Source organism: Brachionichthys hirsutus, chromosome 11 (assembly GCF_040956055.1).
Source record: "Brachionichthys hirsutus isolate HB-005 chromosome 11, CSIRO-AGI_Bhir_v1, whole genome shotgun sequence".
NCBI classification, from domain to species: domain Eukaryota; kingdom Metazoa; phylum Chordata; class Actinopteri; order Lophiiformes; family Brachionichthyidae; genus Brachionichthys; species Brachionichthys hirsutus.
This window is the reverse complement of record NC_090907.1, coordinates 5,693,102-5,716,311: the sequence shown is the minus strand read 5'-3', so window position 1 is coordinate 5,716,311 and position 23,210 is coordinate 5,693,102. Positions and strand designations below refer to the sequence as shown.

Below are 23,210 nucleotides of genomic sequence, written 5' to 3'. Positions count from 1 at the left end.
AGCAGAGATTTGTGTTTTTGTCAAACTGAAAGTACGAGTACGAAGTGGTGCCAAAGTCTACTTTATTGATCAATGAGAGCAGGGGGGGGGGGGGGGGCAGCTGTTGACTGAATGTGGCAAATCAGACTCATAGATCATTATTCAAATCTGTAATGTTGATATTTTTCCAGAGATTCGTGTCTGCCTCCTCGTATTGACCCTTTCCCATCCTGTATTTTGCTTTCTGTCCCTGACTGCGTGCTTGTCCCCCCCCCCCTTTAGTTCAATCAAAGCAAAACGTTAAAAAAAAGAGTGACTGATTTACTAAATTAATTCAATTTCTTTATTACAGATATGTGACCCATGACATAAATGAGCAAACAAGAATTGTTATGTTCACATTGAGGCTACGCTCTGAATCTAGAATCACAAGTTCTTATACATGTCCTCATACATTATCTTCCGTTTCCCAGCTGCAGAAATCTCGACAAGCTCCGAGCCAGAGCTCGAGTGTCCTGCCGCCAGGGAAACCATCTCAGTCAAGCTGCTGACGGCTGTGCGACCCAGAGGCCCGGCGTCCTCGTCGGCGGCTGCCATTGGTCTGTACTCTCAGGACGAGCTGGTCACTGACCACTGGTTCTCAGCACTGAACCTGTCAGGGGAGACGACAGTGTGCACCCACATAGCAGGTACTTGACTCGCATCGGCACCTTTGAATGTTAACGGTCTGTGCAGCATCCTCCTCCATCCGTCTACGTCTTTGTTGCTGAGCAACAACACATAGACATGTGTGTGTGTGAGAAAAGGCAAAGTATATAAGTTCTCCTAATACATATACTGAAACAATATGTGTGACATTACTTGTTACCGTGACGACCGCCTCGTTTGTTGGCACCTACTTTCTTTTTCTGAGAGGAAGAGAAGTATTCGAGGTTGTTGTCTCTTTAGGAGCGACTGAGGTTGAAAGAGAGAGAGAAAGTCATAGATAAGGTAGAGTCTTTAACTAGACGGCATTTTAAGTGGAGTCAGAGCGGAGATCGGTCTTATTTTAGGGGACGGTGGCCGATGAGACCCTCAGACCGATGATAAATAGTTGGTCGGGTCGATGACAGAGTGTAGGGTGTCCTGAATAAATAGCACAAGTCTGTTTATTGGAGCATCATGTTTCTTCTGGTTTTTTAAAAGCCTCATAGCAAGGTTTTTTTTTTTTTTTTTACAAATTACACGTCTCGAGATCATCAAAAACACTCAATCACTAAATCATTAAAATTAAAAATCTTTATATGCAAAATAAAACTTCTTTAGAACAATGACTTTAAATAATATCAAGTGAGTCGATTATATGCAAATATACAATAACACTTTTTCGCTAGACTTCATCTATTTGCAGCAACCATATGAATAAGTTGAAAAAAGTAATTCTGTCTGATCTTCTGTGAACTCAACTCGCCTGATATGTTTATTATCAATAGTGATTGCACATGAAGGAGGGATTTCATTTTTTGTGTGCTTGAAGCTCTTGGAGAGAAGCGTGATGGGTGGAGTTGCAGACAGGATTATTTTGGGCTGTCAGGCCTTTAGACTGCTGAGTGAGCAGGGGGGGGGGGGGGGGGGGCATAAACGGCCCACAGTTGCAAGAAGAGCACAGCGAGACGTAGAGAGGGGCGCAGGACGTGAGTGGGAACACTGGAGCTGCAACCAGAATGGCCAGTAAAGGTGAGACTTTGGGCTTTAAAACAAATCAGACTGTAATGCTTGATGCTGACATGACTTGGGTCAAATGATTTTTTAGTTTGGAGAGATGTTCGGCTGTGCTGGCATAAAGTGTCATTGATATTTTTTGCTTGTTGGTTAGTTGATCAATTAATTGCTTGATTAGCTTGCCGATTCTAATTTAACACAAAAAGCTCTTTTTCAAACGAATGAGTCAAAGTCTGCTGGTTCGGATTTTGTTATATTTGGTACAGACAGTTTGCTCATATTTCATTAGCGCAGTGGAAGAGCAAGGGATTGTGGGTAAATCTGAGTAATAGTAGTTACATCCTGGTTCTACCCACTTGGCGGAGGTCTGCACTGTCAGAGTGTTTTTCGAGTTATTCAAGTTAAGAGCATAAAACAAAGTCCCCGAAGGCATCATCAAAGCCTGCATGCAGCCATCGAGGACATCTACAAGGTGGAATAGCGGGCCTACTTGCAGGATAATGGTGTCTAATACTTCTCTGAGGGACACAGAGAAACGACAAGGGCCAAACTGTGGCCGTTAACTGATTGAATCAGCCTAAAAGAATCCAAAAGACCTGAAAATACTGCAGTGAACGGACAGAATAGAAAAAACAAACAAACAGGAAGGAAGCATCAGCCTGAACACCTGGGAAGGGAAGACTTAGCAGCGTACTGAATAGAGGGCAGCAGTTAATCACTCCACACTAACCACTGAGTCAGCGAGATGAGAGCAGCTGACGGAAAGGAGAGCCTCCTCAACCTCAGAGCAGGAGCTGCTTTCAAGACAGGTGTGTCCGACTACATCTGCAGCCTCATGGGTAGCACGGGGATGCGGTTAGCAGGGGCTAACATAGCATTGACAGTGTCTTGGAGATGAGGTCAGAGAGACCAGACTTTGATGGTTTGGACATGTCCAGAGGAGAGACGGGGACTATATCGGTAGAAGGATGCTGAGGATGGAACTGCCAGGGAACAGGGCTAGAGGACAACCCAGGAGAAGATACATGGATGTAGTGAGGGAGGACATGAGAGTGGCTGGTGTTGGGGAGGACGATGCAAAGGACAGGGTGAAGTGGAGAAGGTTGATCTGCTGTGGCGACCCCTGAAGGGACAAGACGAAAGTACAGCAGTAGAAATTAACACAAATATTGTCCATATATTGGATATTTACTTAAACATCCTGTGCAGAACGACCCTGTTCCACAAACAAACCTGTTGGACGGGGGCGTCCACTCCATCACGCCTTTTAATTATACTCAGCCATGCCTATGAATGACCGTCCTGTTGACAGTTAATTCTATGCAAAGTGGCTTCCCTTTATTCTGAGGCGGAGGATGAACATCTCGGAATGACGCCCGTGCTGTATAGCATTTAGGGTTTTTTGGTTCTTTAATGCAACATAAATGTCTTTTATTGTAATGTGAAGAGACAGAAATGGTGTCGCCGCAGGGATCGAGTAACAGCCTGACTCTGGACGCCTCGGTCTCCACAGCAGCTGTTGCTGGGTGACATAGAAGGACACCAACAGTGTAAGGGACTGCTGACGGCCTGATGTCTGCCAGCAGGTGCTGTGAGACACTGCGTTTAAATTCTGCTCCACTGCTTCCCACCCTGTTTCATCTGTGGGCTAAATTTAGCCCCGAGCCGTAGCCTGACGCGTCCTCACTGCCGCTGTCTGTTCTGGGGATGAAAACCCCCTCTCGGTCTCGCGTCTTCTCCTTCCGTGTCTCTGGATCTGATGTGTCTTCCTGCTGTTTTGCCTCAACGTATAGTCTCCCCAGTTAGATAACAGTCAAAACCAGGAGGATCCGTTTCCTGTGTACATTCGACAACTGTTTTTCTTCTTCTTTATTCCTCCACGCTCTCCCTGTTGTGCCTTCACCTTTTCTTCCCTCTTTGACCTCCTGTCCCTCCGTCCACTGCCCCTGTATTTCAGCGATGGACCTGATCTACTGGAAGGACACGGAGCGAACAGGCTTGGTGTTAACCGGGCTGGTGGTGGGCCTGCTGTCCCTGTTCCAGCTCAGCATCATCACGGTGGCGTCCACAGTCTCCTTGGGTGTTATGTGCTTTACCATCTCAGTGCGCATCTACTACCAAGTCCTCTACATCCTCAGCTGGGGCGATGGAGAACACCCCTTCAAGTAAGACAGACGTTCAGTCGGCTTATGAACATTTCACAATCGCCGGCGATGTTAGACATCAGTACTTATCAGACAAAAAAAACCTAAGACTCGATGTTTTATGCCGACTCTCTGATTTCCCATCAGGTCGTATTTGGAGATGGACATCACTTTCGGCGGGGATGAAGCCGATCACTTCATGCAGAAAGCAATCGTCATGACTCTGTCTGCTGTGGACGCTCTGAAGAACCTCTTTTTCGTTCGAAACCTCTTTGACTCTCTTAAGGTGAGCTACGCTGACAAATCAAATGGTGCCTTCTTGATTGTGTGTGCTCTGTCCTGATGGACTTGTTCTCAAGCATCTACCTCATCTTGTCGACACCCTCTCCCTCTCATTAACCACGATGTCAGCCCACCATTACATTCTCTCGTCTTGCTCCCCTAACCCATCATCTTGAGGACGCTGCTCCTAAATTAGCGCCAAATCAAAGACGGAAACGGTCGCTCCCGGTGACTCTTGTCTAGGTAATGAAACGGAAGGCAAGTCACTGTGATCAGACAGAATAAGTGCAAATTGATATAGGTTCAAAGAGAATGAAAGGAAAGCCCCCTGCCCCACAGCCCCCTTTAATGCAACCAAAATAACCCGCCCATCGTCCTGCAAAACAAAACTCACAGGGCAGAGAATGAGAAAAATAAATAATCAAGTCATTTCCATCATAAAAGAAAATGACATTTACATTTTTACTTGGACCGGTAGATAATTCTGAAGTGATTTGGATTCATTGCCTTCACCATTGAAGTGCTGCACGTCAGTAACAGCTTCAATGGTGTAACATAACCTATAGCATTATCAAATGTCAGCATATTATTAATATTAATATGGGAAATCCCGAATTAAATTATGATGTGTGCGTAATAAACACCAGCGGTTTGTGCCCAGACTTCATTTCTATTTTAATGGTGAGTCAGTGTGAGCTGACTGAGGCCTGGACCCCCCCACACACACACACACAGTGTCCAACCTGACCTCCCCGGTATGTGACACACACAGGAGGAAGCACACGGTGACACCAGGATTCCCTTCCAGCTGAGGCAGCGCTGCATCCTCTGTGCAGCTCTGTGACCGCTGAGAGATAAAAGGGGAAACGCTGGGACTGTGCTGAGAGCTCTGTCTGTATTAAGGGTTAAATAATGTCCGTATGGAGAGTCAATGGATAGATATCCTCACCATCTGGGAAGTGACTCTGCAGCCATCCCTCTGCTTTCTCTCTCAGCTCCTCACGCTGCTCTACCTGGTGACGTACCTGGGGGGCCTGTGCAATGGTCTAACTCTGCTCATCATCGGTAAGAAGCAGCTGCCACTGCTGGAAAAGGTGGAATCTACTGACATGTTGCGTGGCCTTCACATTCACTCCTCCTCCTCCTTTCCCTTCCAGGTATAATCGCTCTCTTCTCTCTGCCACTTTTCTACAGGCAGCGCCAGGTAAACAGCCGTTCTTCAACAGTTCGTTGTATCGTCATTATACATATAAATAAGTACGTATTGTGTGCGTGTTTTTTGGTTTTTGTTTCTCAGGAGCAGGTGGACAGCTATATCTCAAGAATCCAGGCTTGCCTTGACAACATCAAGGACTTGTGAGTATGGCGCCACCTTCTGTTGCAAATTGTCATCAGTACAAGGCTTCTTCAGTAGTACGGTGGCCTGTGAGATTTTTGCAGAAAAAAAAAGCAAGCAATTAAAAGGAGATTTTCCATTTGACAGGACATATTTTATTCAGAATTTAAACACATTGAAAGTGGAAAAATTTGATAATTTGGAAACAGCCCAAACAACAACACAAAATCTTGGAGAGAATATTAAAAATTGATAAAACTTGGGCGTTGGCTCAGCTCAGATTTGGGACACATATCCATTATCTGCACTCTTTTGGGCTCTGAACTCCAGTTAGGCATTAAACAAGCTCTGGCTCATTGTGCCTCCTTTGCAGCGTCCACAGACTGGCCCAAGGTGGTGGCCCCCCTGTTGACCCAACTCCCGGTGGTGCCAAACCAAAAATCCAGTAAACACTGACGGAGGACTTAAAGCCAAGCTTCCAGTTACAGGCTGTTACTCAGACGTCTTACCCAGCAGGCTGCGCTCAGAGATCCAGAGCCTGAGGATGGGGAGGGAGGTGACTTAAACGGACATTGATGAGGGTCATGCATGGTACTTTATACTCCAACTGTATCTAAATTATGGGATTGTAGGTTGCAATGTAATCGTGGCGAATGACTTCTGACTGATGAGGTCAAACAGAGACTCGGCCACACGGCTTGAGTTGTATGAAAGGTTGTTGTATGAAACCACCATTGGGCATATTCAGTGTTTTTAATATTTAAAAATGACTTTACAAATTGTCTTTATTAGGCGAAAGCTGCAATCCAAACGAGGTACATAGACCAGGTATGATAAGTTCTGATGTTAAGGTGAGGTTCGTGCTGCGATGTAGACAGGGCTCATTATTCATTATTCATGGCAGCATAAAACTAGCATTTAAGGATGCATATTTTTTCCTCATGACAATTTATCTGTGTGTGTGTGTAGGTGCGTGCGTGTGTGTCTCTCTGTGTGTGTGTGTGTGTGTATCTGTGTGTGTGTGTGTGATTCCTGATATACAGCTTGATGAGATGAAACCCAAAAGCAATTAAAGTCACATTTCTTCTTTGTTTTCCATTATGTTCTTCAGATCCACGTACTCACATTCACTCAGTCAGATCATTCACGTATTTAAGCTTTCTTTTTAAATGTCCTAATTCATATTTCAATTCCCATTTTCTAATTTTACTTCATCGCAGTCCGTCTTTGGACCGAGCGGGGGTGATCCTATCAGTCTGTTCTAGAATTGGATGAAGGGACGCTGCAGAAAGCGCTTTCAGCCTCTCCTCTCTGAGGCCCGTGATGTGATGTGTGGCTATGAAATACAGCGGGTGCCTTCCCAAATGCAGGTTTCAGACTCACAGAGCAACCAGTCCAGCAACAAACCACTTCTTATTACCTAACCTTTGCCTTCCTTAGGTTGTATTAGTACACGCATACTTGTGTATTAGTATATAACAGGATATAGAGAAATATAATACTAAGATTATTCAGGATTTGTCTGCAGCTCTAGACCCCCTTCAGTGTTAGTGTGTTTGTCCCGATGCCTTATTATTGCATAAGCCAGTGAAAGCATTATGTGAACGTCCTGATATGAAGGATGAATCTTGATGAATCATCTTTTCATTCACGTTCAAACGAATATTTTTGTATGATACTGCCGAATGACCGTTTTTCATATCCACTGATATGATATTCTCTGCCGTGTTGCATCACCTTGGTCCAAACATACCAAAACACTGCTTGTCATGAGTTTTTGATTCTACTGTAACAGTTCTTATCTTCATTTCCTTCCAAGAGGAATTTTAGCAAAGAAAGGTAAGATGGAAGTGGAACTAAAGGCACTCATTTCCTTATGTATCATCACAGCTTGTCTTATACAAAGTTATTAATTCACTGAAATGTGTCTTTTTAAACTGTTTCTAAACAAAACTGCTGTTAATCCACCCTAATTCGTCATTTCTGAAGAATGTTATTCATGGGTCACCAATTTTTTTTGTTTGCTGTGTGAACGAGACAAATTAATTCTAAACAGAAAAGAAACAACTGAAGCAACAAAAATATGTATAATATATAAAAAAGAGATTATTCTTTTGACTAATTGAAAACATAATGAATGTTGACAGAGAAGCAGAGAAGCTGTTTTGGGCTTCAGATGCTAAATCAACAAATCAATATAAAGAATTGTTATATTAAACTGGAAAGTGGAAAGAAAAGCAGCAAAATGACCTGAACCTGATCTACCCAAGCCACATGCCCGTCACTGGGTAAGAAAGCTCCAGTCCCCGTAGGACCAGGAGCCAGAAACGGCCGTCATATGAGCATCAGTGTTCCTGCACTTCCTGTGAGTTCAGGCACAGGAAGTTTACAAAAAAATCTGTCTTTGGTCTGAGAATATAAAGTCTGAAATGTAACGAAACATTTGGAGTAAGCAGCACCAAGGCCTGTTATTAGTTATCCTCCTCCTGCAGCACTAAGGTAGACCACAAGGGGGCGGCAAATGTCAGGGTACTTCTTCTACTGTACCATATTTGTCAGACAGGTCTGGGTATATCAAAAATGATGACGTCACCCACTTTAAAATACCCAGAGAAAGTTACTTTTAACCTTTCCAAATACTCCCTTATATGAACTACGGCTCGTGTTATATATTCTTTAGTTGCTGCAGTTTCAAGCCGCCTTTCTTTCCAGCCTCAAGATGGCTTTCTAATAAAAGTAGGTCATGTGGGTTTGGGCAGGTTTGAAATTTCAGAACTTTATATGTCATGTTTGAAATGGACATTGAGGGAGTCTCATTAGTGAGGACAAGTCTGGGCCAGCCTTCCCAGGGCCAAACTGGGAGAACTCAAGGCCTTTTCAAACTCAGCTGAAGTTTTGGTTACGCAATGTGCAAGTTTTAATACGAAGGATAAAAAAAAAATACATGAAAAAAAGTTTTTCGATCAAAATTCTGTCTTCTTCTGGATGTTTCGCATTTTCAAAGGTACTAAATGCTAAAGTCCACCTGCCCGCTCCGCGCTCCGCGCTCCGCGCTCCGCGCTCCGCTCCGCCGCTGGGCGGGATTAGTCAAATCAATCTGCGGCTATAAATCTCCAGATCCTCCCTCTCAATGTAAACTGCAGGGTCCGAGTCCGCCGTCCCGATGGTTACCTCCCCACAGCGGATTGGGCAGCGCGCACAACCGGGAGAGGCTTTTACGCACGAGTGATCATCAGAGGCGCATTTGGAGAAGTTGAGATCGAGTCCTGTTTCCCATGCTGGGTCCTTCTCCCTGCGCGTGAAGGAGAGCGCGGTGAATTTGGGCTGCTCGACTGAATTGTCCGCTCCAGTCACTATGGATTACGCACGGACCATAGCCCCCCCGGTGCCTCCGCACAACCCCCCGCCCGCGCGTCCGGGCCAGGCGCAGGAGCGCCTGCTCAAGTGTATCCTGCTCGGGGACGGAGCGGTTGGTAAAACCAGCTTGGTGGTCAGCTACACGACGAACGGCTACCCGACGAAATACGTCCCGACTGCGTTCGATGACTTCTCCGGTAAGCCAAACGGTGAAATGCTGTTAAGAGATATTATTTTGCTTTGGATTTTCTGCGTTTATAAATGTCCTAATTAGATGATCCAACTGCAGGAGCCGATTTCTCTTTAAAGATTCTTACAGACTTCAGCACGAGAAGTTTGCGTAACTGTGCGTGACTTGCGTGAATCACCGCTGCGCTCGGAGCCTGCTTGGATTCACCTCTTGAACTCTGCGTGTTCGGGCCCTGTTACTCCATTTTTGCGGCTGATGTGCGCGTTTTTTCCCCATTATCTGTCTTCCATCGTTGATAGCACCCGTGCCCAGTTTCCATTTGGCTCGAGTCCACTTTCCAACGTGTCTCACTTTGTCCCAGCAGGCGTTGTTTGCGGTGAAATACGCACAGAGAGCAACCCTTGAAAGGAGAGCTCGTTATGAACTGATTGGTGTCGGCAGGAGGAAATAAACCCGTGACCCGGCCGTGGAAGCCTCACTCTCCTCACATGAGGAGCACGCTTTCCCTCTTTATTTAGAATCAAACACTTGATTCTTTGTCCTGTGAACACACTCGGTGTTTATTTGCTTTTATTTGTTTTTTTCATGAATCTTAGTTCTCCCAACTTTACGTTGCTCTGCAGTAAAACCAACGCTCACTGCCCACAGACGATCCCATGGAGCACAAGGGCGTCTGGTTCGTGGGATTCGATTGCACAACTCTGCCTATTGTTGTCAGCCTTGACCCCCCCCCCCCGCCCCCCGGCCCTCTTCGCTACACTGGAATGGACACATCTGTTGCAGCGGCTCAGAGGCAGAGATTGTCTTTCTCCCCAGCCTGACAGAGAGCGATTGTGCACTTGGAGGCCCTTAATGGTGATGTCATTTCTCAGTGCCCAGAATGAAGCGAGTCCTTGAGAAAGCCGACTTCTGAGCAGTTACGCAACGCCACAGGTGGTGGGGGGACGCGGGGAGGCTGAGGAGTTTGGGTCCTCGAAATGAAAGGAGTATCGTATGTCCAGGATTAGGAAATAATGACCCGATGGCAGCGCTCTCTCTCTCACCCGGATGCTCTCCCTGCTCCTTGCTGCTGTTAAAGCGGGGTCCCTGCCCTGGCGACTGCTTGAGTCGTTCCAGAGAGCCCTTTGATCAGGTGGCATAGCCGGCTGTACGCTCCAGGCGTGTTGTAAACGGTTCCATGTGTCCACTGCCTCTGCGTTGTGCTCACCCTCTTCAAAGAGAATAAGAGGCGCTGTAATAAAAACGCCCCTCGTTCACTTTCCCAAAGTGATAGCGTTGGGAGATAACCCCTCTCCTCTGTCAGAACACAGCCGGAGACCCAAACTCACAGGGTCCGATCAGCAGAAAAGTGTTACGATCCTGACGGTAACCGGGGGGGGTGGGCGAGACCGTAACTTATTGATCTCTTTGTGTCCACAGCTGTGGTTCAGGTGGATGGAAACCCGGTGAGACTACAGTTATGTGACACTGCGGGGCAGGTGAGTTCTGTTCTGTTCTACCATCCAACACTCCATGCACACACACACACACATCTCGATGTCGTCCTCACTGTGAATTGTTATAATGTGCTAACCTTTTCACCATGCACCATAATTGCATCATAATTTGAATTTCGTCCAATATTTACGATTCTAAAATATGATTGTGAACGTTACGGTGCGTGATATCAACACGTTAGCGGCGCGGCCGGGAACACACGGAGCATGAAATGCTCTTTAATGAGCGAGGACGTTGCATCTTCACAGATTCATTCAAGAGGCTTCTAAACATCCAAGACAAACATTCCGTTTTTCAAACGTGTGATAATTTGTTGTTTCCTTTTTTTTCTATAATAGTAAATCGAGTGTTTAACTACGGGTCTGATGAAATGCGTTGTTTGAGCATGAAACACGGAGTTCTTCGTGCGATTTCGGAAACAATTCATACAGTAAATAACTAGTTAGTTGGAAAATGTCACGAGATGTAAAAAAAAAACATTCCTGTAATTTCTTTTTATCCTGCTGTTACTTTCTACCTTTCATTCTTCATGCAGTATTACTGTACTTTAAACTAGTTCAACCTGCGTAGAATTAACAAAATTCCTGGACTCTGCCGTCAATCTTCGTCTGCACTGATAACAGAATCTGTCCGTTGGTGCGGAAGCAGAGGCGCAGTGTTGAAAGAGTGGGAAAGGGCCGGCGGTTAGAGCGGGGATGATGATGGTGATGTAAAAGAGAAAACATGAAAAATAGATCTGTTTTTGGCCGTTGAAGTCGTGGGTGGTAGAATGCGCTCATCAAAAATGCTGTTTATGCCGATGCTGGAAGGAACACTTTGTGATAGGATCGTGTGGATATTTCGTAAACCATCTCAATAAGAGCCCGCCAATGCCAGCTCTGCACATACTCAAAGACGACTTTGGAATGAGGCGTTTGAATGAGCCCGCCCCCCGCCCACCCAATGAATGTAAAACCTCGCAGCCTGTTGGGAGCTGCACACAACGTGAAAACTGCTCACATGCACATGGACACGCAGGCAGAGACAAGCTTGGGTGAATACGGGAGGGCACGGCAGCACACACTCACTTATGCAATTTCATAAGAGGAAGAACTGGTGCCAGAAAGTTGTTCTGGGTGTGTCCGAAGAAGAAAGAAAGAAAGAAAGAAAGAAACTGTCTGGATAAAAACGACAGCAGCTGCCTTGAAAGCTGATGAAAGTCGTCGAGATGCGGATTCTGTATGTTCTGCAGATGACGTGTTTTACATCGCAAAGCGCAGCCGAAGCTTCCATGAGAGATTCACACGCTGATAAAAGTCGCCTGTTGAGCCTCAAATCTGTGTTTTAAGTGCTGTTGTGTTTCATAATGAAGCGGAGCCCACGTGAAACGTTTGTTCCGGCAAATTAGAAGATGAGTGCAGGAAAGGAAAGCGTTAAGAGGAACGTGGAGAAGTCTTTTCAGGAGGTGTGTTTTGTAGTGAAGCACTTCTACAATAAGTGCTGATCATGGAAAGCTTCAGAACGAAGCGTCCGTCCGCTGAATTTGAAACGTCTGTTTCTGTTTCCCATCAGGATGAGTTTGACAAGCTCCGCCACTTCTGTTACACCCGGGCCGATGCCCTGTTGCTCTGCTTCAGCGTGGTCAGCCCCGCCTCCTTTCAAAACGTCTGGGAGAAGTGGGTTCCCGAGATCCGCCGCCGCTGCCCTCTCACCCCCATCCTGCTCGTCGGCACGCAGTGCGACCTGAGGCAGGACGTCAAAGTGCTGATCGAGCTCGCCAGGCGGCGAGAGAGGCCGGTGCTGGAGGAAGACGCCAGGGCGCTGTCGGAAAAGATGGGGGCGGTCACGTACGTGGAGTGCTCGGCGCTGACGCAGAAGAATCTGAAGGAGGTCTTTGACGTGGCCATCTCCGTCGGGCTGCGGCACTCTGACAGGAGAGCGAGGAGGGAGAGGAAGGTCCGCAGTACAGCTGATAAAATGAAGATGCTCTCCAAGTCCTGGTGGAAGAAATACGTGTGTGTACAGTAGGGGAGGGAGGGAGGGAGGATGGTGGAACTGGAACTGAGGAACTTAATGGAGAGGACTGGGTTGGATGTACGGAATATTTTTTACATTCACCTCCTTGAGGAATCCAGATGCGACTTCGATGGAGCAGAGATTGTCTCTGCCCGAGCTGGTTGGGATGTTTCCTATTGTCGGTGCCTAAAAGACAGAAAACCAGCATGGAACATGGTAAATATGGCTGTTTACCAACATTCAGCTGAACATGACGGAGCTAATAGAGATTTATGGCACGTCGGACTGGAAACGCGATGTTCAGACATCGATGCTGAAATGATGCTCCGTCTACGTTTCTGATTTTGGTACTCTTCTTTAATAAAGTACACTATCTGATGTTCTACACTGTAATTTAGCTCCCATCACTTCTGATAGATTCCTTTTGTTTTTCATGAAATCAGAACATGAAGTTAATATCCGATCATCTTAACCCCCCCCCCCCCCCAAATCAGAGATGCGAGCCCTTTTACTGTTGTTCGCCTCGGTGCCTAAATCTGAAGCTTCAGCGGCGACTTGTTAGTCATATTTGTAGCTGATCAATGTCATATTGTTACAATCACGTGTGAATCAATTAGAAAGCTTTGCGGACGCTGCTAGGTTTCTGGAACGCAAAAAATGTGTCTGCAACATGTCAGATTTTCCCAACGACATATAAGCCTGTGTTTGAATCGGCACAGCCGTCACCCGGTTTGGAGTTCTGATGCCACAGAATCACTGCATACTGCGCTGAAAAGCGTTGCCCGGGTGATTGTAGCCCGGGCGACGCTGGATAGCACACGGCTGCCATATTTTTGAAGTTTCTACCTTGTTAAAATCAAAGGTTGGGTGCTGCTGTGTCATTTTGCATTGATCACTCGCCGGTTGTGAACCAGATCCGGATGTGGGTGACTCGGCATCCCTGACAGCCCAGCAGCTGATCTGCAAGCTCCCCCCCCCCCCCCCCCAGTGGTTTCAAAGTATCACAGGGTCTTCATGTGCCTTGAACAAATAATTATCCATATCCGTCAGTACATTTGGAGCCCCCCCCCTTACAGTAAATAAGATAAGATTATCAAAGCAACTGATTCTATGTTTGCTTCTTATTTTTCAGAAGCCCGTCTGTCTTTCAGCTCTGTTTATTTATCTGGGCCAATAACGTTAAGAGCAACACAGAGCCGGTGTATGAGATACTGTATGTCATTATGTATGTTACATAGTAATCATTTATGATGTTTGTAATGTCAGGATCAATCTTAGGGGTACGTATGAATGACTTCCTGGCGACCATAAAGGTAACCGAAATGCATGAGCGTTTCGGGAGGGGTCTGAGAGCCGTTTGATGAGCTGTGTGTGAGCAGGACGAAATAAAATGTGAAACATTTCATCTGCTTGTCTGACTCTTGCTGAAGATGTGAAATATCCTGACTGTCATGTGGAAGAGAACATTTCATGATACTGGGGTGCGTCTCATATTCTTGCACACAATTTTGTATGAACTTCAAGAATGTAGGACCCAGCTTGTGTACGTTTTCACAATACGGGTTGGTGGGTTACATCCAGGAGACTTTCTGCTGCCTTTCAAGACTTTGTTCGTAGAGCGTGAAGGTGATGCTCATTCAAGAGGTTCCAAAACATTCATTCATACAGAAAACCACTACAAAACCATATAGAGTGGCCAAAAGCAAATTCCTCCATCACATTCTACAACTGAACGTGGATAAACTCCATTAGTCAATGGAGGCGTTTGAATCACTGTGACTAGATGTAAAACACCAAACAAACCACGATCAATATTTGATGCTTATTCCTGCAAGAGAATTAGTCACCTATACAGGATACTGATCAATTAGGCTGCAGGGTGACATAAAAACGTATTTTAAATGTATCAATAACATAACATTAATAAGTCGGTGCTCGTGGCGGGCCAGATACCTGCTGGCCTCTGCTTCCAGTTCCTATGGTCAACTAAAATGGTGAACTGTTGCTGTGAGATGTAGTGGAAAGTGTAAGAATGAACATATGCTTAAAATATAAATGGTTCCTCATGTCACCAACCCCCCCATCTTACCAGAAATGTTCCTGAAGTGTTACTGGCAGCTGTGTGGAAACCGTTTAAAACGAATGCTGGGTGAGATTACAGCGTGAAACGGGTGGCCGTGCTTCAGCTGCAGAAACTTCAGTGCTGTAAACCCGCTTCCTCACACAACTTCTGAGAATCGTTTAGGTAACGACCGAACTCTGAGCATGAAAGAAGAGCTCACTAATCAGTTTTGATGTCTTAAAGTTGGCAATGGATTTATTAGGCACCCCCTCCCATAATGTCCGGCCTAATGACTGGAGCGCAGCACATGCTGCGGGATTTACTGAGGGACATTCACAACGTCGATCGGGTGGGAAGGGCTCCGAGCCGGCGGGCCGTGGGCTTGTCTTTAGGATTAAATGTTACCCAAGCTCTTGTAATGCAGGGCAATATGTCTGGGGCCCTGATTAGCCAACAATTCAGCACAGGTAATTATTGTTGGCAGAAATCTGCTTTTAAATTGCAACTATGATTTTGGAAACTCAATCTTTTGTACACGCGGCGTTTACTGACAACTGTTGTCCCCACACAGGTTCAGTCAGACCATGAAAAACGAAGCTATGCACTTTTTAGTCATCCATTTAATAAACACCGTCCATATTCTGCACCTAATGAATGAACGAATGAATGAATGAATGAATGAATGAATTATGCACCTAATTACCCAACTAATAATTTAATTACATTTTGCACATTTAAATTGAAATTTAAGTGTGCATTTAATGATTTAATGCAAGTATTTCAATTAATAAATTAAGAAAATTAAGAAAAATACAGCAAATTTGATGATTTGCTCAGAATCTTTGAATCTCAGATGTAAATTTAATCACCTCCTTTTATTTGAGTCGCATTTACTGGGCATGTCCAGGCAAGCCTTCATCAGGCAACCAGCACACACACGCTTGATCTTTTATGGTGCATGTGTCAAGGGTGTGTGCTTCTGAGTGATAGAGGATAAACTTCAAGAACATTAGCCCGCGGAACAATCACGAGGCCATAGCAGGTAAATACGTAGCTTCCAGGAAGATGGATTGTTGACTTTACTGTGAAAGTTTAGATTAGGTGTGGAAAAGGCTCCAGCAGACCCGCGTCTACCTCGTCTACAAGATGGATGGATGGACTCAGGGTAAAAAAAAAAAAAAAAGCCTGATCGGTACATCCCTATCTGTAACATCAAAAAAATGTCTCAAGATCAAACACTGATTGACTGATGTGCTACAACATATAAAGCTATGCTAATTTCTCACCCTAAATTCTCTGATAAAGGCAAAAACCTGTGGTTGTGAAGTGTGCTACAGAGTGGCATTGCTAGCAGGATTATGCTTTAATAAGCTTACATGCACCCCCCCCCCCCCCACCCCCCCCCCCACGGCGTGGTCTCTTATGGGAAGCTAATTGAGTCTCTCTGTCTCGGGGTCATCGGGGCCTCTCTGAGTAGCTCAGCGTTTTGCTATTAGGAGGCCCATCTCTGCTTCCAGAACATCTGTCCTGTGGTTTGTGAACACCTTTTCCTCAGACTGTGATTGGACGTGCACGTTTCTGCATCTTTGCACCTGCACGTTAAATGTGCTAATGTACGGGTAGCCTCCAGGTTCACTCGCATTGTTTAGCGCAGCTATACAATTGGCAATAAATTACATCATCTTGTGACTTTATCTAAAAAAAGCTAAGATTGAATTGGTCAGTCCTTTATGCTCGTTTCATTCTTGGCTCCTTAAAGCCAGTGTATTTACTTGCACACTGAGCTTCACTGTGTTCAGTTGCTATCTAGGACATTTTAAGATGTTGGCATTAAACTGCGATTTAAAGTTACTGTATTATTATATCTGCTGAGTGTGACTGTCAGAATGCTAATATTAGCATTCAGCTCACAGAGACAGTGACTGCAGACCCTTATTTTAACCACGACTGTTCTGCACGAATAAAGTCTCACCGCTCTGTTGTGGCTGAAGGATCTTAATCCTCTTTAAACTTGTAGAATTTTAAAGACCACATGAAAAGCCTTCGCGGTCGCCCCCCCCCCCCCCCCCCCTTGCCCCCCCCCCCCCCCCCCGCCCCCCCCCCCCCTTGTCCTAGTTATTATGTGTAACTAAAAATTCTGATTTTATTTTATATCAGAAATGGGTCTTAAATTATTTATTTTTTTACAGTAATACAATTTACCACAAAACACCAGCTCTGTCATTTGCCCTGTCTCATACACAAATATAGATGATGACACATTTGTGATAAGTTCTTGTGTAAAGCCATCCCACAGGTAAGTTTCAGTTCATTTCTTTTTTGTGGCTTTTGTGGCACACACACACACACCTATGTGCAATCGTCTTTGCGCTCATAGTATATTGTTCTTGGAAAAAGCAATTAAAAAAAGAACATTTTGTAATTTCTTTGTGGTTTGAAAGGATAATGTTTTTCAGGTGCGATGAGATGGCGGTTTCTCTATCTGTTCCTTATCTGCAGCTCTAAACGTAAAAAAACGTACCTCCATTGAAGCTGGGAGTTAATAACTGAGTTGAGTTATGTCAGAATGTCACACATTGTTCAACAGCGAAAGCTTTAACCTCTGTCAACGACAGTTTATTTTTTTACACATGGTTGGTTGGTCGATTGACTTGAATCCATTGAACGGAACCTTGATAACATTTCTGATCCGGGTTCGGGTTAGACCCCATTAAATCCTGGGGTGAACCAGAGGAACGGGGCGGATTTGGTCTGGGAGGAGGCGCTCTACTTAGTGCCATTCTGGTTTGACTTCTATTCCACAGTTCAGACGCTCACCAGATGCTGCGTGCTTCTTGATGGGGCCAGCATCTGCTGTTACAGAGCATCTCCAATTGCCTACATTGTACTTGGTTTCAGTGTTCAGTGCCAAATTGTATCAGGGGTATGAAAAATAGCCACTTCCCACTAGCCCCATCCAGAAAGTAAATATTGCTAGTTCAAGAGTTGAGGCTTTATAGTCCAATTCAATAAGGTTTTAATTTCCAAGAAGATCCACCTTTTAAGTTTGTTTTTTTCTTTCCCCCAAGCGATCATATTCCTTGTTTTGAATCCAACCGCATGTCTGATGTCACTAACAGTGACTGTGATTGGCTCACAGCTGCAGCCTGATGTTATCTGATTGGCCTCCAGAGACATATATTGTTCGCTGCGTAGAAATGGCTGATGGGTGCAGTGACCTCATTTGCTGTGGGGACATACGTGGATATTTTATTCTATTCCCATTATCATCTGGCTCCTCCTGCGCTCGTTTATACCTTTTGCAGCATCTGCTTCCTCTTCCTTTTTGTCGCCTCTATCGCTTGCTCGCTCTTTTATCAGTTGATGTTGCCGCCGTGCCCTCATCCTCTCTGCTTGACTGCCGACAGCCTGTGCTGTTTGATCTGTCGGGAAAGATAAGGGTTCAGGGCGTGTCGGCGCTCTTGCGTCCGTATGGCCTTGGCATTGGACGGCCCGCGGTTTACCGCTGTTTGGGCTGCGACTCAAACAGCCTCCGGTTTGAATGATTGACACGGGACAAGGACACCACAAATAGCTTCATTGTGACTCACTGGCTTTAATATCGATCGCACGCGCTGACACATGGCTTCCAAGTATCCCTCCAAAACCGACACAGTCTACAATACTGTAAATGTTATTCCCAGAGTAAACATGTACCAATAAGGTCATTCCACAGGTTCAGCGGTTACTGATAAAGTCGGCGATGGAAGCTGATTATTTACCCCGGTCCTGTGACTCATTGGTTGGCCTGACCAGCTCAGCAGAACAGATAAACCAATGTGTTCCTGGTTGCTAAAGTAAACATAAGATAATCCTGCTCCATACACGTAAGACTGATTTGAGTTTTGTTGTCATCATTAGATATAAAAAAAAAAAAGAAGTGATGAGGCTGTTCTTCTAATCCATTTCACCGTGATTGTGATTGAGTGTCTGGGGTTAAGAGGGAAATTGTCACATTATTATGGAGCCTTTAACGTCAGCAGAAGCAGGAGGGCAGGTCGGTGGATAGACGAGATATCTGTTGGTGCCATGACAACAATCACCTTTGTTTATTAAACCATGAACGCTATCGTTCCCTTACCTCAACCTCAATATTTATAACCATGCAGCCGGCTTCAGGCAGTGATTTGGGCAACGCTGGTCTGCCCTGAAATATCTCAACGGACTGTCATGACAGCTCCTAGTCCCCGCAGGGTCCTGCCTAAGCACTGATCTTTAGTCTATAGCACCAAAATGAGGTCATCAGATCAGAAAATTGTTACGCGCTTTGCAGCTTTATGACTTTTGTAATCTGTCGGATTTGAACATGCATGCCGTTGAAATGGTATATTTAAGGAAAACGGTTCACTGTTGCAAACTTGAAAGGGTTCGTTCAGTCCATGTGGTGCTGCTATATTTTAGTCACCATTTTGTGCGTGAGGCTGTTCCTTAATTGCATCACCATTTGTTTTAAATGGTTTGAAATCAATAAGTAGGACCAGCATATATTAAAGTGACATTGGCGTCTCTTGGCACAAGTTGATCAACACATTTTGTCCTGCTCCGACTGAGAAGACGCAGCTCGACAGGAAGCAGAACGTCTCCTGTCCAAGAACACTCTGTTCTTCTTTTTCACTCTAATGCAGTTGCTGATAGAAACATGAAATCTGGACCTGGACCCGTAGCCTTTAGCGCTTGCAGGCCTGGATCAAGCCAGCTGTTGGCAATTACTGGGCCAGTTACGTAAGCGCGTCCCTCAGCGAGGCCAAGATCCGCCCTAACGCCACGCTGTGCACGGAGCTCTTTATCAGTAACGGAGATAACACCTGCAGAAGGCTTTTCCACCTCCCTGTCCCTGGATGGGGGGGGGGAGCTTTTACAGCTCAATGGAAAACATCAAGGTATAACTCCTTCTGCTGACGCACTTCTGTCTCCCCCTCTCTCTGTCTCTCTATCTCTCTCACCCACTTTATCTTCTTTACTCTTTGCAGGCTTTCTCTTGTCTTCTTTAGATCCCCCCCCCTTCTCTGCACTCCTTCCAAAGTTGCCCTTTATCCCACATCTGCATATGTGCTTTCACTTTCAAGTATGTGAGACAATAACTTATTCCTCGAGGCCTGGCCAGCGGAGTGATCTTTATACCTTCTCTTCTCCGCACCCTTCCAGTTATTTTCTTTTCACCGTCAGTGTTTAACAAAGTTTGGCTTTAGAGTTATGAGGTTGTCTGTTTACATTTGACCTCCTTTACGCAGAGATTGATATTTGAAGCATTCCACTAAGTCCAAAGCGGAGCCCGCCACCAGTGATTGATTGCTAAGTAATCCCACGGTAACAACACACACGCACCAAACTCCCAGTAGCAGCATGTCCACCCCGCGGTCGATAAAGAACACCCAGAAATGGATCAGGTCATTGTCTGAAACAGCCGTTACCCTGACGATCACCGTCGCCCTCTTTCTCCAGAGGATCTAAATTGCTTCCATTTTTAGTGTTTAATTGCGGAAGCCATTACTGTGATGCACAAAGAACGCCGTGGTCTTAACTAGAGCTGAACTACCCCGCTGTGACCCTGAGACCTCAGCCCCCAGCAAGCTTTGAAACCTGAGAAAGCAGCCACGACCTCTGAACTCCAGCCTCTCACCTCCCATTGTAAAAAAAAAGAGACCCCTCTTTCTCCCCCTTTGGACAGGATGTGACCCAAGAGAGGAGCACTGTAGGAGGGCCTTGACCCCAGACACTGTCCAGACTACGTGTCTGGACCAACCTGATCTGAGACTGGCGGGCTGAAGGCCGGGCCTGACAACAAGATGCAGGAGGTTGAGATAAGTGCTCAAAGTGATTATGCAGCCCTATTCACGTGCCGATTTCAGGGCACATCTTAATTCCGCCCCCAAAGTTCTGTATGAATGCAATGAGGCGTAACGGGACTCTATTTTGTTCCGTGTCTGTGACGACAGTGGAAGGAAGTAACAGCGTGGAATTGCCCGTTAAAATAGTTGAGCTGAAAGTGTCTTTTCATACTGGCGCCGTTGCACAATGTTTAGGAGCTCATTATCGTGCTGTGAGAGATGAGATCAACTGTCATACAATAGGGAAGAAAAAAACTCTTGCCCTCCGCCAAGGAGGTTTGTATTTGACTGTGTTTATCTTGATGAAACCAAATCCGAAGATGGGTCTTGGTCTAACTTAGATCCTGTTAAACTTTAAGAGCGATCCGGATATCCGTCTGGATGCAAAAAAAAAATCTGGATTTTCTCAAATCATATCTTGTAAAATATGCATTCAATTCACTCGCCAAAAATCACAGTCATAAAGGCGCCCGATATGAAAATGTCATGCAAAATGTCTTCAGGATCTGATCCAGATTTGACGTCAGGAAAATATATTAAATTTGAACATTAAAATTCCATTTGTCGATTCAAAAATCAGTTAAAGATACACATTAAGTCCGCTTCCCTTTTACCTTTCATGGTTGGTATATAATGATACAAAGAACAATTTAGAACCTTTTGATGATGATCCAGATCACCAGGTTTCATTTTCTTCAACATTGCTTGAAAGAGTTTAATGAGAAAAGGCAAATACAATGAAATAATACAAGTGACACACGTGAGGTGAGAATAAAATCTGGCAATCCAAACATTTTTAAGGTTGAGATCATTTGCTAACCCGAACCCAATCAGACTTTACAGCACTGGCGGGGAGCAAGTACGCATCTTGCTCAAGGATACGTCTATGACACCCGGGGGGCTTGAACCGCCGACCTTCTGATAACTGGATGATGCTTTTACCTCCTGAACCACAACCGCCCCAGTTTCTTGTCAAATTTGATTCGTCCCCAAACATTAGCTTATCAGAATCCTGAAGAAACATTGTTTTTAGATTTAAGGTAAATCTAAAACCTTTACGCTCTTGTCCAACGCATGAAAACACAAACACACACCTTCACAGGATTGTCTTCTAATGTTTTCCGTTGTCCTAGTCAGCCCCCGCTGTTTGCCCTCTTCCTCTTCCACTGCCAGTATAAGAACAGACTCACTTTGTGATGCCACTAAGCATCGCACAAAGACGACTTCCGTGTGCCGTTGTCTCCGTGCTGAGCTGTGGCTTTCCTCAGTGTGCACCGCTAAAAGGTAGCCAAACCGCCATCTGAGCCTCTTTACAGCCCCTTTTTCTTTTTAGTTCAGAAAATATCTTTGATGCTTTTGATAGAGGTGTGTTTTTTTTGGCTGAATCCCTTTTCAGTTTGGACTGTTTGGCTGCAAAATGTCAGCCAACAAAAACATCAGGAGCAGCTGAGTTGTTAAGAACCGAGAGATTGGCTTGGATGGACGTGTTGGGAACGGGGTTGTGACGTCTGGAGTGTGTGTCTGCAGCAAAGCCGCTTTCACCACCGGGGGAATGAGAACAAAGACTTGCAGGCTTAATAAGATGACGTGCAGTCCTGGCTAATAAATAATAGCTGCTTCAGAGCTGCTTTTAAGGGCCTACTTGTGTGTTATTTCAACATTGTGCTTATTTCTACCCTTATTTCATGACCTTGTTTGATCTTTCGTGTTAACATGGATGTACAAGTTTCGTTTGGATTCCAGCATTGAAAAGATTTGACATTTAGGGATGGAGCCTGTTGCCAACCAGGGCTGGTCGTGATGGTTCTGCAATGGGAGCAGCGAGAGAAGGAAGCTGGCCGGGTTATTTGAGTATTTGTCAGGCTCACTGGCTGACAAGAAAGCTTCCAAAAAACGTACCAGTTTCTGTGTGATGATTTAATTTTGCTTTCTATAATGTTTTATATTTTATTTCCTGCTTTTTTTGTGTGTGTTCTACAAGTCATGCTGTGTGCATGTTTGGTGTTCTAAAGAAACTGCTTGGCTTGCATTCATTCTCAGCTGTAGGATTATTGAAATGTTCCTTCAGGGCCAGACGTGGTTCAATAAATTCACATTCCCGGTGTTAGTGGTGTTTAAACTTCACTTGTGTTAAAATCAACATTGACATTTTAATTCACCAGTATTGATCATGAAATATTGTCACGATCAATTTGCTCTGGAGACTGGCCCGATGGGAGCGACCAACAGAGAGAAAAGGAGTGAGGGAGAGAGAGAGAGAGAGAGAGCAGACAGGGAGGGAGTCTGATGTGAGTAAAGATGAGATGGTGAAACCAAAGTAGAGTCATGTGACCCCCGTAGTCGACGGCCAAAGTAGAGGAGCAGCTTTATTGTCATTAACTCTTTTTTTTTTTTTATGTAGATCATATTGAAGGACAAAGCGAGCCTTTTTTCCCTCAGTGGGATTTGAAAGAGCGAGGGATTCAGAGAGAGGAGGAGATTGAATACCTTCTCGCAGCAGCCTCCTAATTGGTCTAATTACTGTGTGGCTTCCTGGTGAATGTGAATCCACTCTGACCTTAGCCTTTGAAATGTAGACCCCTGGCATGTCAAGGAGGACTCGGAGAAACAAGCACTCTTTCTACCAGCCCCTGCGTGTGTGTGTGTGTGCGTGTGTAATCATCATAACATATGTGTTCATTGGGGCTTCCCAGAAATGACATGTGAGAGTTGGTCGTCGTTCATCTACAATAAAGCCGTCCTGACACGGTTCCCTCTGCTTCTGAGTGAAGTGGAACGCAGCGGGGCTGCGCTCAACCGG

The 23,210-nt window shown here is 45.2% G+C and overlaps 2 protein-coding genes across 2 annotated transcripts; both read left to right on the top strand.

The window, feature by feature from the left end:
• Positions 1 to 1,603: 1,603 nt before the first annotated feature.
• rtn2a (reticulon 2a) lies at positions 1,604 to 6,535 on the top strand. The gene is made up of 7 exons (XM_068745850.1): positions 1,604 to 1,695; positions 3,638 to 3,845; positions 3,972 to 4,110; positions 5,102 to 5,171; positions 5,264 to 5,310; positions 5,404 to 5,462; positions 5,816 to 6,535. The coding sequence occupies exons 1-7, from the start codon at positions 1,683 to 1,685 to the stop codon at positions 5,889 to 5,891; spliced, it is 612 nt and encodes a 203-aa protein (XP_068601951.1). The 5' UTR covers positions 1,604 to 1,682; the 3' UTR covers positions 5,892 to 6,535.
• A 2,123-nt stretch (positions 6,536 to 8,658) lies between these two features.
• On the top strand, positions 8,659 to 13,884 carry rhoub (ras homolog family member Ub). Its single transcript, XM_068745848.1, has 3 exons — positions 8,659 to 8,996; positions 10,409 to 10,467; positions 12,038 to 13,884. The coding sequence occupies exons 1-3, from the start codon at positions 8,798 to 8,800 to the stop codon at positions 12,491 to 12,493; spliced, it is 714 nt and encodes a 237-aa protein (XP_068601949.1). The 5' UTR covers positions 8,659 to 8,797; the 3' UTR covers positions 12,494 to 13,884.
• The last annotated feature ends 9,326 nt before the right edge of the window (positions 13,885 to 23,210 follow it).

Bases quoted from the DNA above. Each gene is read 5' to 3' on its own strand.
- rtn2a (XM_068745850.1), top strand. The intron at 3,846-3,971 runs GTAAGACAGACG...ATTTCCCATCAG, and splicing joins GATGGAGAACACCCCTTCAA to GTCGTATTTGGAGATGGACA. The intron at 5,463-5,815 runs GTGAGTATGGCG...CCTCCTTTGCAG, and splicing joins CTTGACAACATCAAGGACTT to CGTCCACAGACTGGCCCAAG.
- rhoub (XM_068745848.1), top strand. From the start codon at position 8,798: ATGGATTACGCACGGACCATAGCCCCCCCGGTGCCTCCGCACAACCCC. The intron at 8,997-10,408 runs GTAAGCCAAACG...TTGTGTCCACAG, and splicing joins TGCGTTCGATGACTTCTCCG to CTGTGGTTCAGGTGGATGGA. The intron at 10,468-12,037 runs GTGAGTTCTGTT...GTTTCCCATCAG, and splicing joins TATGTGACACTGCGGGGCAG to GATGAGTTTGACAAGCTCCG.